Consider the following 19516-nt stretch of genomic DNA (forward strand, 5'->3'; position numbering starts at 1 on the left):
ATTTACCAGCACCTCCATTCCACTTACCACACAGCTGGTTACTGATCCAGTTTACAAACCTGATTCCCACCTCGGGCTGTTTGATGTGTGTACAAATCTTCTGTTTGGCCACAATGAAAAATACACTTTGTTCATTGAATGCTCAGTGAACAATGCCAGGACCCCTGAATTTCATAGTTTTGCCATCTGACAGGCAGTGAAGAGCATATAGGGTAGATGTAATGAGATTGCTTCTCTTGAGACCGAGCCGCCGACAGGCTTTTTGGTGCCTTTGGATGAGGGCAGATCAAGGTAAGTGATGTTGATTTGGCATTATGTATACCAGTCCCTTTGTGCTAGGACATCACTTAGATGAGAATCCTTTTTTGAGCATGCAGAGATGATAGCTACAAGTGCTAACAACTGAGCTTATTTAGAGGTACATTCAGCTCACCTTCGACATAGACACTACGGGTTTTTGACTGAGGAAGTAGGTGTTGGTTATGGGCTAGTGTTTGATGGTCAGTGCTGAGGGTATAGTATTTGCGAAGACAACTTCAGTTTTATCTTCTCTGAGTTTCAAAATGTTGCTGGGCATCAAACAGTAGATTGTCCTCATCCATCCTTACAAATTACTTGAGTTAAAGTCAGGGTATTTTTCCAGTTTGGCCATAACCTAGACTTCCTCAGCATATAAGTAGAGCACAAGCATCTCAATGATGCAAGGGATAAATATTAATGATGCACACTAGGAGCTCATAGGAGAGCCATGTGAACCCCTGCAAATTAGATTTAAGGGTTTGGACTGGAAGGGGGAAGAGTACACACCTTTGCATCACTCAGATTGGAAATAGAATCGTTCAGGTAAGAGGAGAGCCCTGAAAACCAGCAGTAGAAAGGAGGGATATGAGGATGTGTTGGTCAGCGATGTTGAATATTGTAGAGATGAAGATGCAAACTGCATTCTTATCAGTTAGCATTTGTATATCCTCATTAACTGTGTTGATCACTTACTCGCTAGGATTCTTAAAGCAGCTGGAACCCTGTCTGATTAGTGACAAGCAGATTATTGCCTTGAAAGATGGATTCCAGTTGTCGAGAGACAATGTGTAGCAGACGTTTGGTGACAGGTTTTTTACAGTCTGGCAGCAGTTCCCTGGGCTAGAGCAATCAATAGAGCGATGTTTCACAAGTGGCTCCAAGGCATCTAGTGTGAATCATGGTTGATGTTGAATATGTGTTTTATGGGGTGGAACAGAGGGTTTCTAGCTCGTTGTATGGTGCCAGAGTGCAAGGATCAAAGGGAGAAACAAAGTTGCTACTGATTAGCAGGAGATCATGGAAATCTGATTCCAGATTGCGTTTGAAGTAGTGAAGCTGAGTAGTAGAAAAGTGGGCATTGTGACGAATCTTCCCAACTGTGTCAATGAAGAAGCTGAGAGGTTCTTCACAAAGGTGGGGGAGGGGATTGGAAATGTATTTGAATGAACTGGTGTCAAAAGTGTGAAGATGTAAATTGTTTTACTGAGTTTTCCCAGAATGAAACAGAGAGCCGGTGAGTAGCCATAGTATTAGGTATTGTTTGAGAGGAAAGCCCTTCTTTTAGAAGGGTCTTTCCTACATGGAAGAATCAAATGAACTAAGTCCGACATCATTTAGTAAAGATATGTTATTTGAACACTACACTATTCCACCCACCAAACAATACTGTTATTTACGAATTAATCCGAAAATGCGAATCCTTGGTGAGGAGACTAAACATTACTCAGAAGACCAAGCCATTACATGATATTCAGAATCGATCGAATTTGCTCTTTACTTTTTCGCTTATTAATGACGTTCTCATGACTATAACATGTAGAAATGATGTCTATATACTAAACTGGGATCTCTTTTGCGACGTATCACCTGAAAAGAATGCGCCATTGATAGTCGATACTTGTAATCAGTAGTACTGAGGGGGGGGTTTATTTAGAGTTTGGAGAATGCAGGACATGCAGCAAAAATGTGTGGATACGTGGCTATGCACCTTAGATAAGACGGACAGTCCTTCTCTGTCAATTTGTGCTAGCTGCCTCGCATCCCCCAACCTGTACATAACCCCTTGAATCTGAACTCTGCACTCTACCTCCAAAAAACAGTAGTTCCTTACATACTGGTAATGTGGGACCTGTGGAAACCTCGTTCAGTATTACAACATTTAACAGCTTCTGGGTTTAACCCTTGTTTTATTTTCCCTTTCCCATACTCTGGAAATTAAACAATCTCCCTTTCAATCTGTATGTGCCTGACACCTGAACTTGCAGGATCTGTGTAGAGATCACTGTGTCTGAATGACTTATAATGTAATACTCCAGCACCACAAGTATACTTTATTTTAATGTGCGCTCTTCGCCAGATATTACACTCTTGTATTTTGCTTGCCTCTTTTTTTTAATCTTGCCAATATTTCTTTCCCTCTGCTTCTGAAATTTGGATAATCTTTCCCATCACTTCTGAGTTTCTACCTATTGATGTAATGCATGACTGTATTGTGCCTTGTACAACGTGAGACTGCATTTCCATTCAGTTTATAAACAGAAATATTTCATACAGTGCAAACAAACGAACATTTGCTTTATAATGTATGTATTAAAATGTGTCCCGACAGTTTAATTTAAGAAAAATTCCACATATCAGTACTGGACAAAAAGTAGAAATGCCTAAGCAATATGTCAAATTAAAAAGGCAGAACAATATTGAAATAATGTACGGACCTTGCTATGCTACAAGAACAAATTACAAAGTTATGGTGTCGATTTGTGCTGCTCATTAACCAGTTTCTGGTTGTGGGTGATACGAAGTTGCCCTACAAGCAGGCTTGTGCTCTTCATATTGTACTTTGGACAATAAAATGGGGTATAGTTTTGTGACCTAACACATCTAATGAACACGACATTTCATCTGCTAACTTGTGCAACCTACCTGTTACGTCCCTGATATTTAACTCACAATACTTAAAAAACATACCTTTTGGAGCTCTAGCTTCCTCAAGGGTTTTTCCATGCCACAGTCACTCTTCTCTTTGTGTTAACCAAAAGTAGGCACCATAAATTCTTAGGAACTGCTGCAAAATGATTGCCATATTTTAATTTGAACAGTGATCCCGTCTTCACATGTGAAGAGGATAACTGCTTCATTCTCTATTGATGGCCCATTTGGTATAGGAAAATGGAAACTAATTGAGCAATTTGTATCTCGTTGGCTGTTTAATCGGTTAAAGCTTTCTTTATTGCACTGTTTTGTTTTGAATAACGACGCTATTTTCTTGCCTTCTTCTGAATTTAATTCCATATGACCAATAGGAGACTACTGATTTCTTTGACATATTTTGAAGACCCAATGTTGAGACCTTTTTCTGGATGCTAGATCTGATTACTAGGCCCTGCAGTTTAACACTGGTGACCCATGCCCTATTGTACTCTAGTTGAATAACTAATGTACTCATTTTTACTTCTTGCCTGCCATAAAACCCAAGCTGTCTGTTGCTAAAAGACCTATTGTCAGTTTGCAGAGGGCTTAGATCCCATTGCTTACTCAATGGTTGGCTTTATTTTCACTCTCGTTTGCTTGCTTTTTATTTGTTAGCTTGTGTGGGGTTTCTTTTCTTATGTTTTCTCTGGAGCATGGCCGTATTGCTTGTGTCCTTCTACTGCTTATGTTTCAAGCACTTCTTTTTACTTTTTGGTTTAGCACTCCATGAGAGTGCTTGTGTATTCCAGGTGTCATCCTCTCCACCAGCTCTTTCTTTCTCCTACCCGTGTGTTCCCCCACCCCTCCTCCATGTTGCACTTATGTGTTTTCTCCCACCATGTGTTATTCTCGTTCTTGTGCTTCTCCTCCTCCATCTCCACATTGCTCTTTCTTACCCAGTTGCTTCCTTTCCTTTCTTCCACGCTGCTCTCTCTTGCCCGTGTCTTTTACTTTTCCCCCTGCTCTTTATGTTACTTCTGCCTCTCTGCTCTTTGTGTTCCTTCCCTCTGCCCTCTGTCATGCTTACCACACCCTCGGTGTTGCTTCCCCCAACCCGAGCCCTTACTGTTGCTCCCCGTGCCCCTTCATCCCCTCATGTTGCTTCCTCCCACTCTGCACCCTTGATATTATTTCCCCCACCCACTTTTTTTTAAGCAGTGGCTGCAAAATCACTCCTCCGGCCTTGTCACAGGCTTGTTTTTTCTCACCTCTGTAGCCATGTTGCACAGCGTCACAAACACTGTGGCAAAGCTAACACGTCCCAAAGGTGAGACCTGTTAGCTTTGCCAATGCTTGTTGCACGGGTGGCTCTACATGGGTGGTGAGTCATGCAGTCCATGTTATTACTGGTGGTCGTAGCAGGTTTGGAACTCAGATACTGCTTGGTCATTGTAAGTATGCAATAAACTCGTTAACTAGCTAGAGCTTTATCTTTGAAAATTAGTATGTCTTTTGTTTACTGCTATGAAATTAGGGTCCATAGAATTATTAATAGCACAAAAAATAGAATGCCCTAGCATCTTCTGGACCTGAAATTCTGCACCAAAGATAAGCTTGTGTAGCGAGGAAGAACAGTTAAAATATTGTGCGGCAGATATTATTATTACATGGGAAGAGGTTTGGATGTCATTGACAGGCTTGTGAACTCACTTGTTTACTGTGATCTCGGTTTGCAATAGTGAGTCACATGGACAAAGGTAGCACACAGAATGCTATAGTCAGTCTCTTTGGCTATGTTAAGTCCTCTCTTTACCCTAGTTTCTCAGTAACTGTAAAGAAAGTGGAAAGTCAGATCACTGTGTGGTTGACCCCAGGTGCTCGAGAATCCAGTAAAATGATCTAAAACCTCAAGCATCCCAAACTGAATGTGGAACCACAGCACAGTGTTGAGAGTAATGCTATTACTAAGCATTTAAAACGTACCTCTTCCTTAGGCAGTCCTTAACCATCCCCAAAGGACATCTTTTTGATTTCATTTATACTGATACTAAGAACGAACGTTTTCGATTATACCATTGAATTGTTATTCCGCCATTGGAGACCTAATGGTGATTGTTGCACGATGGTGAGATCATCCTTATATGTATGTTTTGGACAATTGTTAACCTCGGAGGAACAGGATGGTGAGTGTTTTGTCAACATAGCTGCAAGTCAGCTGTGTAACTTTAATGGTAGCTATGCTTGTTTGGCCCACCGACAGCTTTACACACTTCTGTCCAAGCCCACCTTGCAGCACAATTGATAAATTAAGTATACCTTTACCAATATCAGCGTCTACTCTTTTACAACAGAATTTCTGTTTGCACAATTGAAAACAATTCTATCACCCTGATTAACACACATAATTACGGTCATAGGTTTAAGATACCTTTTTTCAATTTAATTTGGTGGGTAAACCTACGCCTACAGGTCAACAGCCCTTGACCATACCAGATTGGCAATTGTAATCATGCATTTTTTTTGCCACTCATTCCCCTATAGCAAGAAATCGTGGTTAGAGTGAACTGTCCCCGTTCAGTCAATGGTATGGGTGCGGATCATGAAATATACTGTTTATGTAATATTTCCCTTGCATGATTTAGGAATGCATTGAACGAGCCCTTGTCAATATCTGCTTGAATGTCCATTTCAGCCACATAAATAGCAATGTTTTCCAGTGCGTGTGAATAGTCTTGTCTTTCTACAGTTTGAATATAAGTATGTATGATTCAGTGCACATTCTTAGCCATATTGAGGAGGAATAAGGGCATTGAGTAAATTCATTGATGTCATCAATGTCGGTGGTGGCCTGATATGTCATCTCACTTATGAGATCATAAGCAGCGCATTGTGGGGATTACAGTTGCATAACTAACTATACATCCTGAGTGGCAGTGTTTTTTAGCCTTTTGGTTTTTAGGTTTAGCATTGTACTCAAAACTTCTATTTTTTTTAAATAACGCAGTGTAAAAAAACTTTGAACTTCCCATTAAGGTTCGTTTGAATAAATCAAGATCATCGTAAAATATCAGCTATGGACTATAGGATAAATGTGCAGCACTGGTAACTTTCTATTTGGCTATTCAGTACTCATTTAACACCGGGAAAGGCCCTTCTGCTGCTTGCACGGCTGGGGCTTGCATGCAAGAATACGAACGCGAGAAAGCCGAGAACCTTTCTTTACGGTTAGCCTTTTGCCAAACTAAACATGTAAAAGTTTGAGCCAGTCTCTCCAGTGCGAAAGAATTGTTTAATCAGTCGTGTTTTTTAAGTACAGATAACAGTAACATATTAATGGAGTACACCTGCCACAATCGCTGCCTGTTAATGTCTTGACCTTGGAAAGCTATACACAAAAAGATGGCATCATAAAACCGTGCAATTCTTATGAATATGTATGTGCTACTTGATAATAATGAATGCGGGACAGTCATGCATGCACTACAGGATAATGTTGTGCCCTTCTTTCTCTACAGGTTGATAAAAATTAAAGAGTGGGTGGACAAGCATGACCCGGGAGCCTTGGTCATTCCTTTTAGTGGGGCCTTGGAGCTCAAGTTGCAAGACATGAGTGATGAGGAGAAACAGAAGTATCTGGAAGAGAAAATGACACAGAGGTTAATTAGCATTCATTTTCGCTACACTTTATTATCAACTATTTCCTTGCTGTAATTTAATTGCTTGCGCTGATAGAATAATAAATGACAGAGTAATTACCATTATAAAGAGAGAATCTTCTCCTTTCTTTACCATGAGACAGAGTGAAAAGATTTATTTTAAATTAAGTTTTTAACTGTCATCTGTCATCTCTGTGCGGTGTTTTAATTATAACATAGGTGTTCGTTATGCACGTTTCTGAGAGGACTGATCACCAAAACTCTTGCGTCTTTTTTTTTAATGCAGCGCTTGGGGTAGTAACGAGAAAGAGAGATTTTCTGTGTTTTTAAGTTTGAAAGTCATAAATTGTTAAAAAAAAGAATATTTTTTCTCGATATATTTTTCTTTATTGTTGTGGAAATGCGTTTTATTAATTCTGAAATGGTGGCTGTATTGAAATTGTAGCATAAGCATTGTTTCATTTAACAATAAAATGAGCAAACAAATTTGGAGGAGTAACGCTCTCTGTGGGAGTAGTTATTTAACATGGTATTTACACCCCCTTATTTGGTTCATTTGATGACTGTTATTCAGTTTTAAATAACGGGCTCCTCGTTGCCCTTTTGCCTTCCCCTTACAAAAACATTGATTATGTGTGTCAGTCAGGTGTTTCCAAAAGCACACATGCGTTGACTTGACAGACAAGTTCTCCTCGAGTATACTAACCAGGTCTTTGGTGTTTCCCTGCAGCGCTTTGTCCAAGATCATCAAGACTGGCTTTGCGGCCCTCCAGCTCGAATACTTCTTCACGGCCGGCCCTGACGAGGTGCGCGCCTGGACCGTCCGGGTAAGAGCCACACTGCTTCACCGGCGCCTTCCGGTTCCACACTATTGAATTCAGATTGATAGCAGCCACTTTGAAGTTCGTCGCGGCGGCGGTGAGCTCGTCATTACAGATGAGCTTTTTGTCCGGGATAACTTTAATTATTTGTGAGCTGCTGAACAGTGAAAGTGGAGGCGCATTGATTGAGGCGGGGGACAATTGATTCTTCCCATTACATAGCCTGCATTTCTCCATCCTGCGGGATCTCCCTGCCCGCCTCCTGCGGTCCGAGATAAGGCCTCGCCCGTATTGTGCTTGCTTAATCTGTGTGACTGGGTTTGTCTGCATTGAAATTGATGCTGCATTTCATTTTGCGTTTGCCGAGTTCAGTTTCCTTGTAGGGTGGTGCTTTTTCCGCCTTTCCCTTGCTAGGATCGCGTGTTAGGCAATAAAGGCAGCATTAACATGATGTTCTGGGCTGAGCACTGCTCGGAATAAGGGTTCATTTTGCAATCCATGTCTTAAGAGGCCACAGTTTTACAAGCACTTATTTTGATTGTCACCTTGTGGTTTCACTCCCGACGAAACACTAGTAAGCAACGCCAGGGTATGTGAGTCCCTGATTTCGATAGGAAACAATGATATTTTTAAAGGCAGCTGTAGGAGGCGATTTTTCAAGCAAATGTCGTTCGCTGCTAAAGTGAGAGCACGTGGAACTTACATCCAGATGTGTGTGCGTTAGAACCATAGCCAGTGACTGATTTACCCTTACAGTACACCAACAGAGGAGGTTGTTGTTGCTGCTAAAGATGTAAGTACTGGCAGCCAAGGTTAGTCATATTTGAAGCTTTTTAGCAATACATAGCTGTTGCTGAATGTTACCACCTGACTTATGTAAAATAAATTAGATTTGTGTTTTTCACGTTCTCCCTCAATTTGGCGTTGCACAGCTCACTGTTTAAAAAGAATCCTTAAAGGACGGTTTCAGTAACCCATCTATATGTAAAAATGAAAACATTCCAAGGAACAACTTCGAATTTAGATCTGTCTGTCAGGAGGGCTATTTTTTATAAACCTGTTTACACACGCAGCAAAACAATATAGTACCTATGTCTCTGGTGTAGTCACAAGAAAGCATAACAGAAAAACGTATAAATGTGGGCACGCAGTACTCGTAAGGCATGTTTCCTGACCAGCTTGCCACGTCTTCCAAGAATGATAGTTTACGCCTTGCTAGCAAGCATGAAAGCTGGTTAATCTTAAGAGTGATTGCAAGTAACAATGTGATCTAATGTGCAAGGATATTTAGTCAGGTAAGCATCAGTGAGTCGCAATATTAACCCAATACATCTTGCATTGAAATAACTGTGCTTTACATTGTCAGGCTCCTAAGCACTTTAACATGCTTTATTAGGCAGCCCTAAGGTCACCATTACTCCTCGCGTGTCTTTCGGTGCTTGTGTGTGCATCCATTGTATGGCGTGGCAATTATAATTCTGGGCATTTTTCTTCTCCAACATAAACTCCAATTCTGTTTCATGAATGATTGTATTTATTAAGGGGCTTGTCATTAGCATAGATTTCCAGTACGGCATGTGCATTCCGAGATCCCTTTGTGTGGCCTGTAGTCTGATAGCCACTGTGCATTTTCAAACTACTCATTGCATTTTACCAGGCTCTTGCATATGGTGACTTAAAAAGAAGATGGTAGGAACCTGTCCATGGCCGTTCTGAAACTCTGTGCAGTATCCAGGCTTGCACAGATTCTTGAAATACATGTGTATGGTACCGAAGATATTAAATCTGGTTATTGGCACAAGCTACAACACGTTTCCTTTCGATTTTTATTAGATGCAATCTAAAATTGTCAAAAAATAAGAGCATGAAATTAAAATAAAAAAATGCTTCCCATTTAAATTTCGTGGTAAAGTAAAATTTTTATTTCAATATTTTTGTTCAGTTTTTCGTTGTAATTGATAGTTGCTAACCTGCGATTTATTTTGGAGTTGGTAACCCCACAGCATGACTACAGCGCTGCAGTCCTAGATGTGTGTTAAATATAATGAGAAAGGGCTGACCTCTGCGAAGTCCATTGCTTCCTTTTATCTAAACATTAATCGCGATAGTATAGATATTGTGACTTTCTGATTTGAAGATTTTAGGGGTGGCTGATTAGCATGGAACCACAATTGAGGGGTGATCTGAAATCCATTTTAGGACCCAAAACAGCGCCTTTGCAATCCAGCTCGAGCACAATTAATTTCCTTTCTGTTTATCCTTCTACAGAAAGGGACAAGGGCTCCTCAAGCTGCAGGGAAGATACACACTGATTTCGAAAAGGGCTTCATAATGGCAGAGGTCATGAAATATGACGATTTTAAGGAAGAGGGATCTGAAAATGCCTGCAAGGTGAGTCCTCTTATGTCATATTTCCCCACTGTGCTTTCATCGGAGAGCAGTTGATTGCGACAGGGAAGCTGGCAGTCATTTCGTATTGTAGATTAATACAGAGACTGCTGCTATCCTGTCAGTGTGTTTTCTACTTGTGGGGAAATGATTAACATAGGCACTTTGTGTCAGTGTGACAGCTAACCAAATCCAAAGACTGTCAGCTCTAGTGTTAGTGCCATAGTCGTATGCTTAATAATGTTTTTCAACCCCCGCTTCTCTTCCCTACTACCTCCGCCCCTACTCTCCCATCCCAACGACAGAATATGGCATGGTTCATTTCAGTGTAGCCTAAGGAACACACAAACCTATTCTTGATTTTTTTTGTGTCTAAGATTGCATGTACAATTATTGTAAAAGCCTTGATCTATTAAAAATTCGTCCACACTTTTCAAAGTCATTTGTTCTGAATATAAAAAAATACCTACCATTAAAAAGAACTCCACCATTAACATATTGAGTTTGTAGACACTTCAGCATATGCTAGCTAGATAAACCCAGTTACTTGCAAGCTTAACCCCTTCGACCCTGATGACGAGCTGGGCTCGTCATGAGGTAGCCTCCTCGCACGCTCATGACGAGCCCAGCTCGTCACGTAAAGTGCGATTACGAAAAACCCAGCGTACGGGCCAAATCCTACCGCACGCATGCGGTTAAACGCGTTATTAAGAGGGCTGTAGAGTTGATCAGTGAAAATCGTGGTCTCCTTTGTTGTACTTGATCAACAATTCAGAGCTACACTGGAGAGCACGGACTGTGTATGTATGCTTTGCATAGCGACCCATGTTAACAAATGCATTATCAGGTATTGTCTGGCAAATCTAAGTGAGTTGCTTTGTTCTCTCTTTCTGCCTCTTTCTCTGTCCCTCAAACCTCATTTCCACCATTCTCTTATTCTCCCCCTCATTCCTCTCCCCATGTTCCTCCTCTTTTTCCACACCCTCCCCCATATCTCCCAGCTCTCTGACTCCCTCCCTCGCCCCTTAAACACTCTGGTGGTCTAGTACCAGCATAGTTAAGGTTAGATGCTCTTTCCACAGGAAATTGAATGTTTTGTTTGGTCTATAACTAGGCAGTTAAAAACCTCTACATACTAATCACTTTTCTAATTGGACATGTGAATTGCAGAGAATGTTGGTCAAGGATTTCAAAGATTATACATTGTTTTTTGAGGAATGGCACGATGAACACATTAGTTTTAACACAAACCCTCCGTCAGAAATAAAGAGTAAAATAGTTATTCAAAGTTCTCCAAATTTGCCACGTACATAGAACCCAATGAAACAACCAAGTATAATTCAATATGTTATAAAGTGACACGTCCATTTTCAAAACAAAAAAAACTTCAAAGTACTGAACAACTGAATTCTTTAATTCTCTTTATTTGTGTGTATATGTGGATTTACCTCTAATTTGAGCATGTACAAAATAACCAGTTTTATTTTCCGGCAGTGTATGTTGGACAGGTGCAGTATTTTCCGAATTAAAAGCAAACATGTATCCTGTCGTTTTCGAAAATTACACATGCAGCAAATCTTAAAAATGGCAATTTTTGGCTATGAAATGAAATTTAACTCTCGGTACACTTTTGCTTCAATTGATTTTATTACTTAAATCAACTGCATAGAATCAGTGTATACAACCGGATGCTCCACACTGACGATCGGTATGATGACAGTAGGCATCCTCATAAAAATGATAACATCCCGACGCCTTTTAGGCACATAGAAGTAACAACCTTGAAGTAATAGGATGTTTGTGAATTTGCACTCCTAACCAGATTAATCACACTCCAAATGAACACACAATATGCTGTTTCAATTACAACAATGTAACAAATATGCGGCATCCAATAAGACATACATTTTCACCCCTCGTGACTAATAGATCTATTTCTATCAGGTTACACTGAATGAATGTCCAAATGGCATCCGGACATGTGAGCATGTGAAGTGCTAACAATATAACATGGCATCCCAAGTGCCAGGAAACACAGCTTCCATTACTTGCACATCCCCCTACAGATATACTGAATACTTACTCATACAATAATTGGAAGCTTCGATATATACCATTCTCATCAAATCTTGCACACACATATTTAATGCAAATCCCAGTAATAACCGTATGGCTCTGAACCATCACAAATGTGCATGACACACTCGGAGTACAACTCGCACTAAACTCATCGTCATTGACTGAATACGCTGCAAAGCCCACTACTGCCCTGGGGGCACAACTGCAGGCAAAAAAACAACGCAAACACGTTTACACTTTTATTAAATGCAACTCTTGCCAAACAACTGTGAAATTTGGATACTTGAACATGCATACCTTTCAGCATGTGCAGCCGTCGCCCAGTTAAATGTATGCCACACTCTTCTCTACTGACAAATACACAGAGGCCTCAAGGTTGCATACACAAGACCCACCAGTACCCACTTTTCACAGTAGTGCTTGTGCACCAGTCTTACATGCCCACATTCGTAACACTGATACATATCCGTTTCTAAACCAATAGGTTGTCTCTCAGGTGTTATTGGGAATCTTATCAGATCTGTTTACTAGAGCACAGGTATATCGATTGGGGGAAAAAAATTACTTTCGTAAAAGTTACATTTGAAAAGCGGAGTATACATTGTAGAGAAAGTCAAACTTTAAGGTGTGGAATCAACTTGCATTAAAATTTTCTTTGTGATATAAAGGAACAAGCATTTGCAATCTAATAGGTCTTGCATTTGCGAGAGTTTAAGCTATTGGCATTGTAAATTACTATGCCTTTTATTTATGTTTTGGTTTTTAAACATAAATAAAAGGCATTGTCATTTACAATGCTAATAGCTTATTGCATTCCGAATGCTTATTTGTAAAAGTGCCCTATGCCGTGCTTTCACTTTAGTGGCGGCCACGCCCCTTTCTTTAGACAACCCACATCTAAAGAAAGGTGTGCGGCTGCCATTAAAGTGAAAGCACGGTGTGGGGCGTTTTTACAAAAAAAAGCATTTGTTAAGCAGCATAGCACATGCAGAAGTGCTGCGCTGTACAGGGAGCATTTTTGAAAGATACAGTGCAGCATCCATGATCGGGCGCAACGCTGTCATGAAAACAGGGTGGGTTAGAGCGAGCCTGTCATGCCGGTAAAGCAGCTGGATTAAAGACATAAAAGAAAATAGTGCTCACAGACTGTAGCTGAAACAGACTGTGTAACAGCACAAGTAAAAAGCCCAGTCCTCATGGGAGGTTACAAATTTAGACCAATTGTTACTAAGGCGGTACTAACAAGCCTATTAACTAATCAGAAGCAACTATTCAGAAAAGACAGTTGCAGGAGCCAATTGAAAAGATGGGCGGAGCTTCAGTCCATACCTGAATACAGCATGCCTCGCAGAGCAGCGCATGCGCTGCCCAGGCTCGACCTAAAAAAGAGGTCTCTTAGGAAAACTGAATTCACTTTCAGATAAATACATCTATTCCCTTGAGAATATATATCACCAACGATCACCTAATAATAAACCGAGCACATACTAAAACCTATAGAACCTATTAAAGAGAATAACAAACCGTTTTTGCAAAATTAAAGAAAGTTTGTAATTGTCCCACATTTTACACTTTGTTTTTGAAAGTTTGAATTATCACTTAGATCCTTAATGTTTTTAAGTGTGTGTATCTTTACATTTTGATCTAAAAATGCACGGTCGCTTTTAAGGATGTACATCGGAATAAGCAAATGTATTTTATCTCACTTTAACATTCACAGTGGTCAAACAATTACATGCTATGTGATTTTTTTTTTAACTCTTCTTAAATAAATTAATTGCAAAAACTACTTTTCAATTGGATTGAAGGTTACATTAAGTACTAAATAAAACCAATACAAATATTTTCTGGAAGAACAAAAATGTATATGTTAATGTGTTTTTAAAAAAGTAATTAAACAAATAGACTTGCCTCATCCTTTGCAAGTACTGCTTTATTTACCATACCACACCACATTAAAAGACACATTACCCTATTAAGGGTGAGTGAAGGGTGTGTGTATTTTTGCTAAGTGAGCAGCACATCCGAATAATGGAGTGATGTAAATATTTTTCCCAAAGTGTATATACTCAATCAGGAGTTTGTATAGCGCGGGTACTCACCTGAGAGTAGGGTGACCAACCGTCCGTAAATTTCACAGACCGTCTGTAATTTGGACCTCACGTCCGTTGTCCATGAGGATCCCTTTTACAGACTCCTTTTGTCCGTAATTTTGCAAATGGTTTGCAAATGGATGGGCACACAGACGGAAGGACAGAATGAATGGTGAAAGACTGAATGATGGATGAAAGAATGTACATTTGAAATGGTGGATATCAGGGGTTTGATATTAGGATGAATGGCTAGATCCTTGGACAAGAGAGATCTTCTGGGGAGGGTTGTGATGACTTAATTTACTTTCTTGGTGCCATAAGAGCTTTAGTTCAAAGTGGGAGGTATTTACATTTTCTGGCTACTCCCATGCCTACGTGTTACTGTTCTGTATTTGCTGTGTGCTTATGTGTGGAATCTATACATCATGCATATGACATTTTGAGTGAAACCCAACTGCTACTTAAATGTAACACTAGAAATTGTAAATGTTTGCATGTTTTGTTGTAGGTGTAAGGTTTTAGGGAGAGCCTCATAGTGCCATTAGTTGTGCTTGAGATGAATCTTGTGTTTGTAGCAATAGGCAAGGTATCAAAAATAAACTATGTAATAGTGTATCAACCCTGCCTTCTTTAAGAAAGCTGCAGGGAAAAGCACCTTTGTGACTCCTGTGAAGCCCCCATAAGCAAAGTCAGATTCTATATTTTAAGTTCCACTTGCTGAAACACTCGTAATGCTTTCCCTATAGTGGTTTCATCACAGCAATCCTCCCGTTAGTTCACCTATGCATGCCGCTTTACATCTCACAAAGGCACTCAGATATGAGATGTTAGTAACAAAGTCTATCTGAGCAGATCTTCCTGACCACTTCTCTCACCAAACATGCCTGCTCAGGACCATGAGTTGTATATGAAATATCAGACTGGACAACGCAGTACAGTAACCATATAAATAGATTATTATCATATGAAATACCACACGGGGGGAGGGGTCTGTTGATCCATCTGGGTGTGACAGTTCAGTTGAAGCCAGGTCTTGAGGTCCTTCCTGAATTGGGTCAACGACATGGATTGCCTTATACTTACTAATATACCTGTGTCGCTGTTCTTTGACATTCAAAAACTGAAGGCATCGAGGCTTGGCTTATGTATCTGTAATCTAGCAATAAACTAAACCATGCCTAACAGACAACAGGAGAAAGACACCTTCGCATGGAACCAGCATTTAATGAAGTACCATGGCCAGGACATGGCTTCATAGTTGTTACACCTGTGATGTGTATTTAGGGCCACCAGCCACATCAAGTGACTCAGATACAAAAACGGTGTATTGCAAAAATACAGTCACAAGATGTTTTCTCACCTAACCGGTTTCACACCATGTCTAATAAAATGAAAAAAGAATGCAAGGTCGTTTTCCTACTGCTGCAGAGACTGAAAAGCTTTATGCCGAATGGATGTTGAGGTCATATGCTATTTGATCCGTTTTATGTTAAAGTGGGCTTTACTGAGTATCTGCAAGAACTGTGTTGGCTAACCTCTATTTTTGTGTATGTATATTAATCTTAAGGCAATGTTTCCCAGAAGTTCCAACTCTTTATTTCATTCATATAATTCTTTTCTTGCACAGAACTGTATGGGTTCAAACACAACTGAGTACACACGTTACTAAAACTTTTGTGAATTACTGACAAAACTAATATCATGGGCTGGGCATAAGAAAGTAAGTATTCGGGAAAGGCTGACATGAATTTTTAGACAGATTGTAGAGGGATAAAAGGGGAAAGAGAATATAGACTTCTGGTTGTATTGTCTTTTGATTCTGGAGCTTGTTGCCAACATAGAAAAAGAAAGAGTGGGGACCCAAGGATGGAGATGCGGATACACATATGGGTAAGTATATTGCATCTTTTTTGGAAATGGCCCTTTCTGCAGGGTAACCCCCAAACGTTTTGCCTTCCTCCTCCCCTTTTTGCTGATCTTATTTTGGTTGGCCATAGGACCGTGTGCACTTTACCACTGCTAACCAGTGCTAAAGTGCTTGTGCTCTCTCCCCTAAACTTGTTTGATTGGATTATCCACAATTGGCATAGTGCACTACATGTGTCCAGGGCCCGTAAATTAAATTATACTAATGGGCCTGCAGCACTGATTGTGCCACCCGATTAAATAGCCCTTTAAACATGTCTCAGGCCTGCTGCTGCAGAGCCTGTGTGTACAGTTCACACTGCCATGTCGACTTGCATTTAAAAGCCCCTTGCTCAGCCTTAACCCCCCTTTTATTACATGCAAGTCACCCTTAAAATAGGCCCTAGGTAGCACACACAGGAGGGTGCTGTGTAATTAAAAGGTAGGACATACACTTTTAGGTTTTACATGTCCTGATAGTGAAAAACTCCTAAATTCGCTTTTCACTACTGTGAGGTCTACGCATCCCATAGTTTAATATTGTGGATTCCTTGTTACATCTAACAAGCTGTACTTCCCAATTGGAAGGAAGTAGATCTGTCACGTTTAGTACCTTTGGGATTGTAATGATAAAATCCACTTGAATGGCTAAGTCAAATTTGCCATCACAAATTGAATAATGCCACTTTTAGAAAGATACAGAAAAAATGGGGATTTTACCTATGCCTCTGTTGTGAATAAACCAATGAATGCTGAATTGGGTAAACCAAAATTTATTAGTTTAGCCAGACTTTCAAGTCTTTTGAATTCATTTGTTTTTTAAATCAATCAGTTATTTTAGTTTAGGCAAAACAAAGAACATTATCAACTTCACGAATTGCCAGATACTCCACAATACATAAATGTTCCACAAAAATACCAACATTAATACAATACTGGAGACATGACTACATAAATAATAATTACATGTATATACAATTCCAATACCAGAGTGCTCTTAGACACAGTGAAAAAATAGCGCTGTTATCTAATAGTACAGACTTGATCCTGATTATTCACCACACTTTTAGACAAAAAGCAGTATCGAGTGTCTCAACCCAATACAGCATATATCTGCTTATATGCAAATCTAGAATTGTTCTGCAATAATCACAATCAAATGAATGTAACAAAAATGAACAATGCCGACGCGTTTCAAGTCCCTTGGATGAATCAAAAGACTCATCAGGGCTGTCAAAGTCTGGTCCATGGAAACTATTTCTAAAACACAAAAACAAGAAAAACTTAATCTATCTTGCCCTGCCACCATTCAATATTTACAAAGGGATTTCTCCCGTGGGGAAGGTGCAGCCTACCTGCTGAGTTCGAATTCCAGGGCTGCACTTTTCATAAACTGTGGTCTGTGCCGTGGGTGCTCACTGGAACAAAGTGAGATTATTTTATCAAAAATCTGTGTGGCTCTAAATTCATAATAACGAGGCCAGCGAGGGCAGTATTTTACCTTTCATGTGTGGGTGCCGACGTCACATTTGTGTCACTTCCACCGGCAGAGAAAAAATCCTCACCTGGATCACATATTCTGAAATAATGTGAATAACAATAATCAGCCTCACACTGACTGTGTATGCAATGATTTTATGTTTAGGAAGTGTTCCACTGACTTACTTTGAGTCCGCCCTGAGGCGGTTCGACCCCGCTGTGGATAAATGGATGTACTTGATTTCTGTGGAAATACAAGTCAAACGGACACGTTTTAGTCATGGGCGCGTGCCGGCGCCAAACGCCACATTTGTCTCATTATTTGAGCCTTCCCAATGAAGCCTACCTTAACCCGTCTGTCACGGGGCTTCTCTGTGCCGCTGCCGATGGTCCGATTAATTCAAAATCTAAAAGAACAAACAGGCGGTGCACGTGTTAAACGGACCGCATTGTCCTCCGTGGAAAGCCAATTATCACAAACATCTCTGCGCTACACAGGGGCTTACCTTATTGCTCGTTTTGTGTAAACGTCCACATCACACCAAGCAGTACTTGCTCAAACGCTTTACAGGTCGCGCGAGTACTTCGCAAGTCTTTAGGAACCAAATCATGTGATCATCATGTGACTTGGGAGGGTGTGGGGACCAGCGTGGAGGCTTCTGGGAACAGTAGTTCTCCATAACTGTGGATTGCTGCCTATTCTTTACATTCTGTTTATTTCGCTCAGACAATTAAGCCCATTGTTCACGCTGTTAAACTTCATTATTAAGTAGGCTTCCTTTTGGAGTAAGGCCATTTCTACATTTGGATTATACTTGCAGTCAATCCAAAAAAGAATCGTCCACTTAAAATCATTTTCAGTGTGGTTACAGCTCACAAAATGTTCCACCATCGGCGCAGTCAGCACTTTTTTCTTAATCCGTGAACGGTGCTGTGTAATTCTGACATTAGCTGCTTGAGTTGTTTTTCCTATATACACCTTGTTGCAGGCGCACACCACAGCATAGACCACATTTTTGGTTCTACAATTTGTGAAGACATCATGTCTCCACATCACATCATTATTGGAAAAAACATTTCCTTCAAGTGTTGACACACAGGACACGCAATTGCCACATTTGCGGTGCCCGCAGATGGGTTTTAAATTCCATTGGGCAATAAGATCACTTTTTGGCTTCGGGATAAAACTATCTGCTTTGACCAACTGTTGCCCTAAGCTTTTGTTTTTACACATGGCGAAGATTGGTTTTTGAAGTGGAGGGTCCAGCGTTTCAAGTAGATGCCAGTTATTTAGAATAATGCGCTTGAATTGGTTTGTATGTTGGCCGTAGGTCGACACACAGACCAGTCTTTCAAGCTCCTCCTTCTTCTTCACCTTGAGCAAAGAGTCCCTTGGGATGAATCTAACTCGTTTCTTCGTGTGTGAGAGCAGCTTTTTTGGGTACCCCCTGTTTGCCATTTCTTTACAAAATAGGGAGGCGTGTGTCTCAAAATCAGATGAGTTCGTACAATTGCGTTTTATCCTTAGCATTTGCCCGTAGGGCAAATTTTCTCTTAAACTTTGTGGATGCGAGCTTTTGAAATGCAAGATTGTATTTCTATCCGTTGCTTTTTTGTGCATTGTTGTAAATAGCGTTCCCTCGCTGCTGCCTACTGTGACATCCAGAAAGGTCATTTTATTTTGACTAGAATTTAATGTGAATTTAATATCACTGTGTCGAGAGTTGAGCCAATCATGGAATTCATCTAGCTGGGTCTGACTCCCCTGCCACAGGAGCCAGACATCATCGATGTATCGTAGCCATTGATGTATGTTGTCCCTGAATGGATTGTTGTTATATATGAACCGGTGTTCATATTGGTCCATATATAGTACCGCCAGCTCCGGCGCATAGGGACAACCCATGGCTGTCCCCTTGATCTGAATGTAGAACTCATTCTCGAATTTAAAATAGTTGCTCCGTAACGTGATTTCTGCTAGTGACAAGATGAATGACGTGGGTACCCTGTGTGGTCTCTCCCGCTGGTCCAAATAAATTTCAATCACTTCCAAAGCCTCATCTTGAGGAATTTGGGTGTATAGAGAGGCCACGTCAAGTGTTACCATCAGTTGTGTGTCTGCATCAAATGGGTTCCCCTCAATTTTGGTGATGAAATCCATAGT

The 19516-nt window shown here is 40.4% G+C and overlaps 1 protein-coding gene across 1 annotated transcript in view; it reads left to right on the plus strand.

Annotated features, from left to right (window-relative positions):
- OLA1 (Obg like ATPase 1) overlaps positions 1 to 19516 on the plus strand; it is a 544166-nt gene that overhangs the window by 471703 nt on the left and 52947 nt on the right. Inside the window, exons 8-10 of the mRNA XM_078681546.1 lie at positions 6447 to 6587; positions 7318 to 7414; positions 9677 to 9799. Coding sequence (XP_078537672.1) covers positions 6447 to 6587; positions 7318 to 7414; positions 9677 to 9799 — 361 coding nt within the window. The remainder of the gene's footprint in view (positions 1 to 6446; positions 6588 to 7317; positions 7415 to 9676; positions 9800 to 19516) is intronic.

Source organism: Lissotriton helveticus, chromosome 3_1, assembly GCF_964261635.1.
Source record: "Lissotriton helveticus chromosome 3_1, aLisHel1.1, whole genome shotgun sequence".
Lineage (NCBI taxonomy): Eukaryota > Metazoa > Chordata > Amphibia > Caudata > Salamandridae > Lissotriton > Lissotriton helveticus.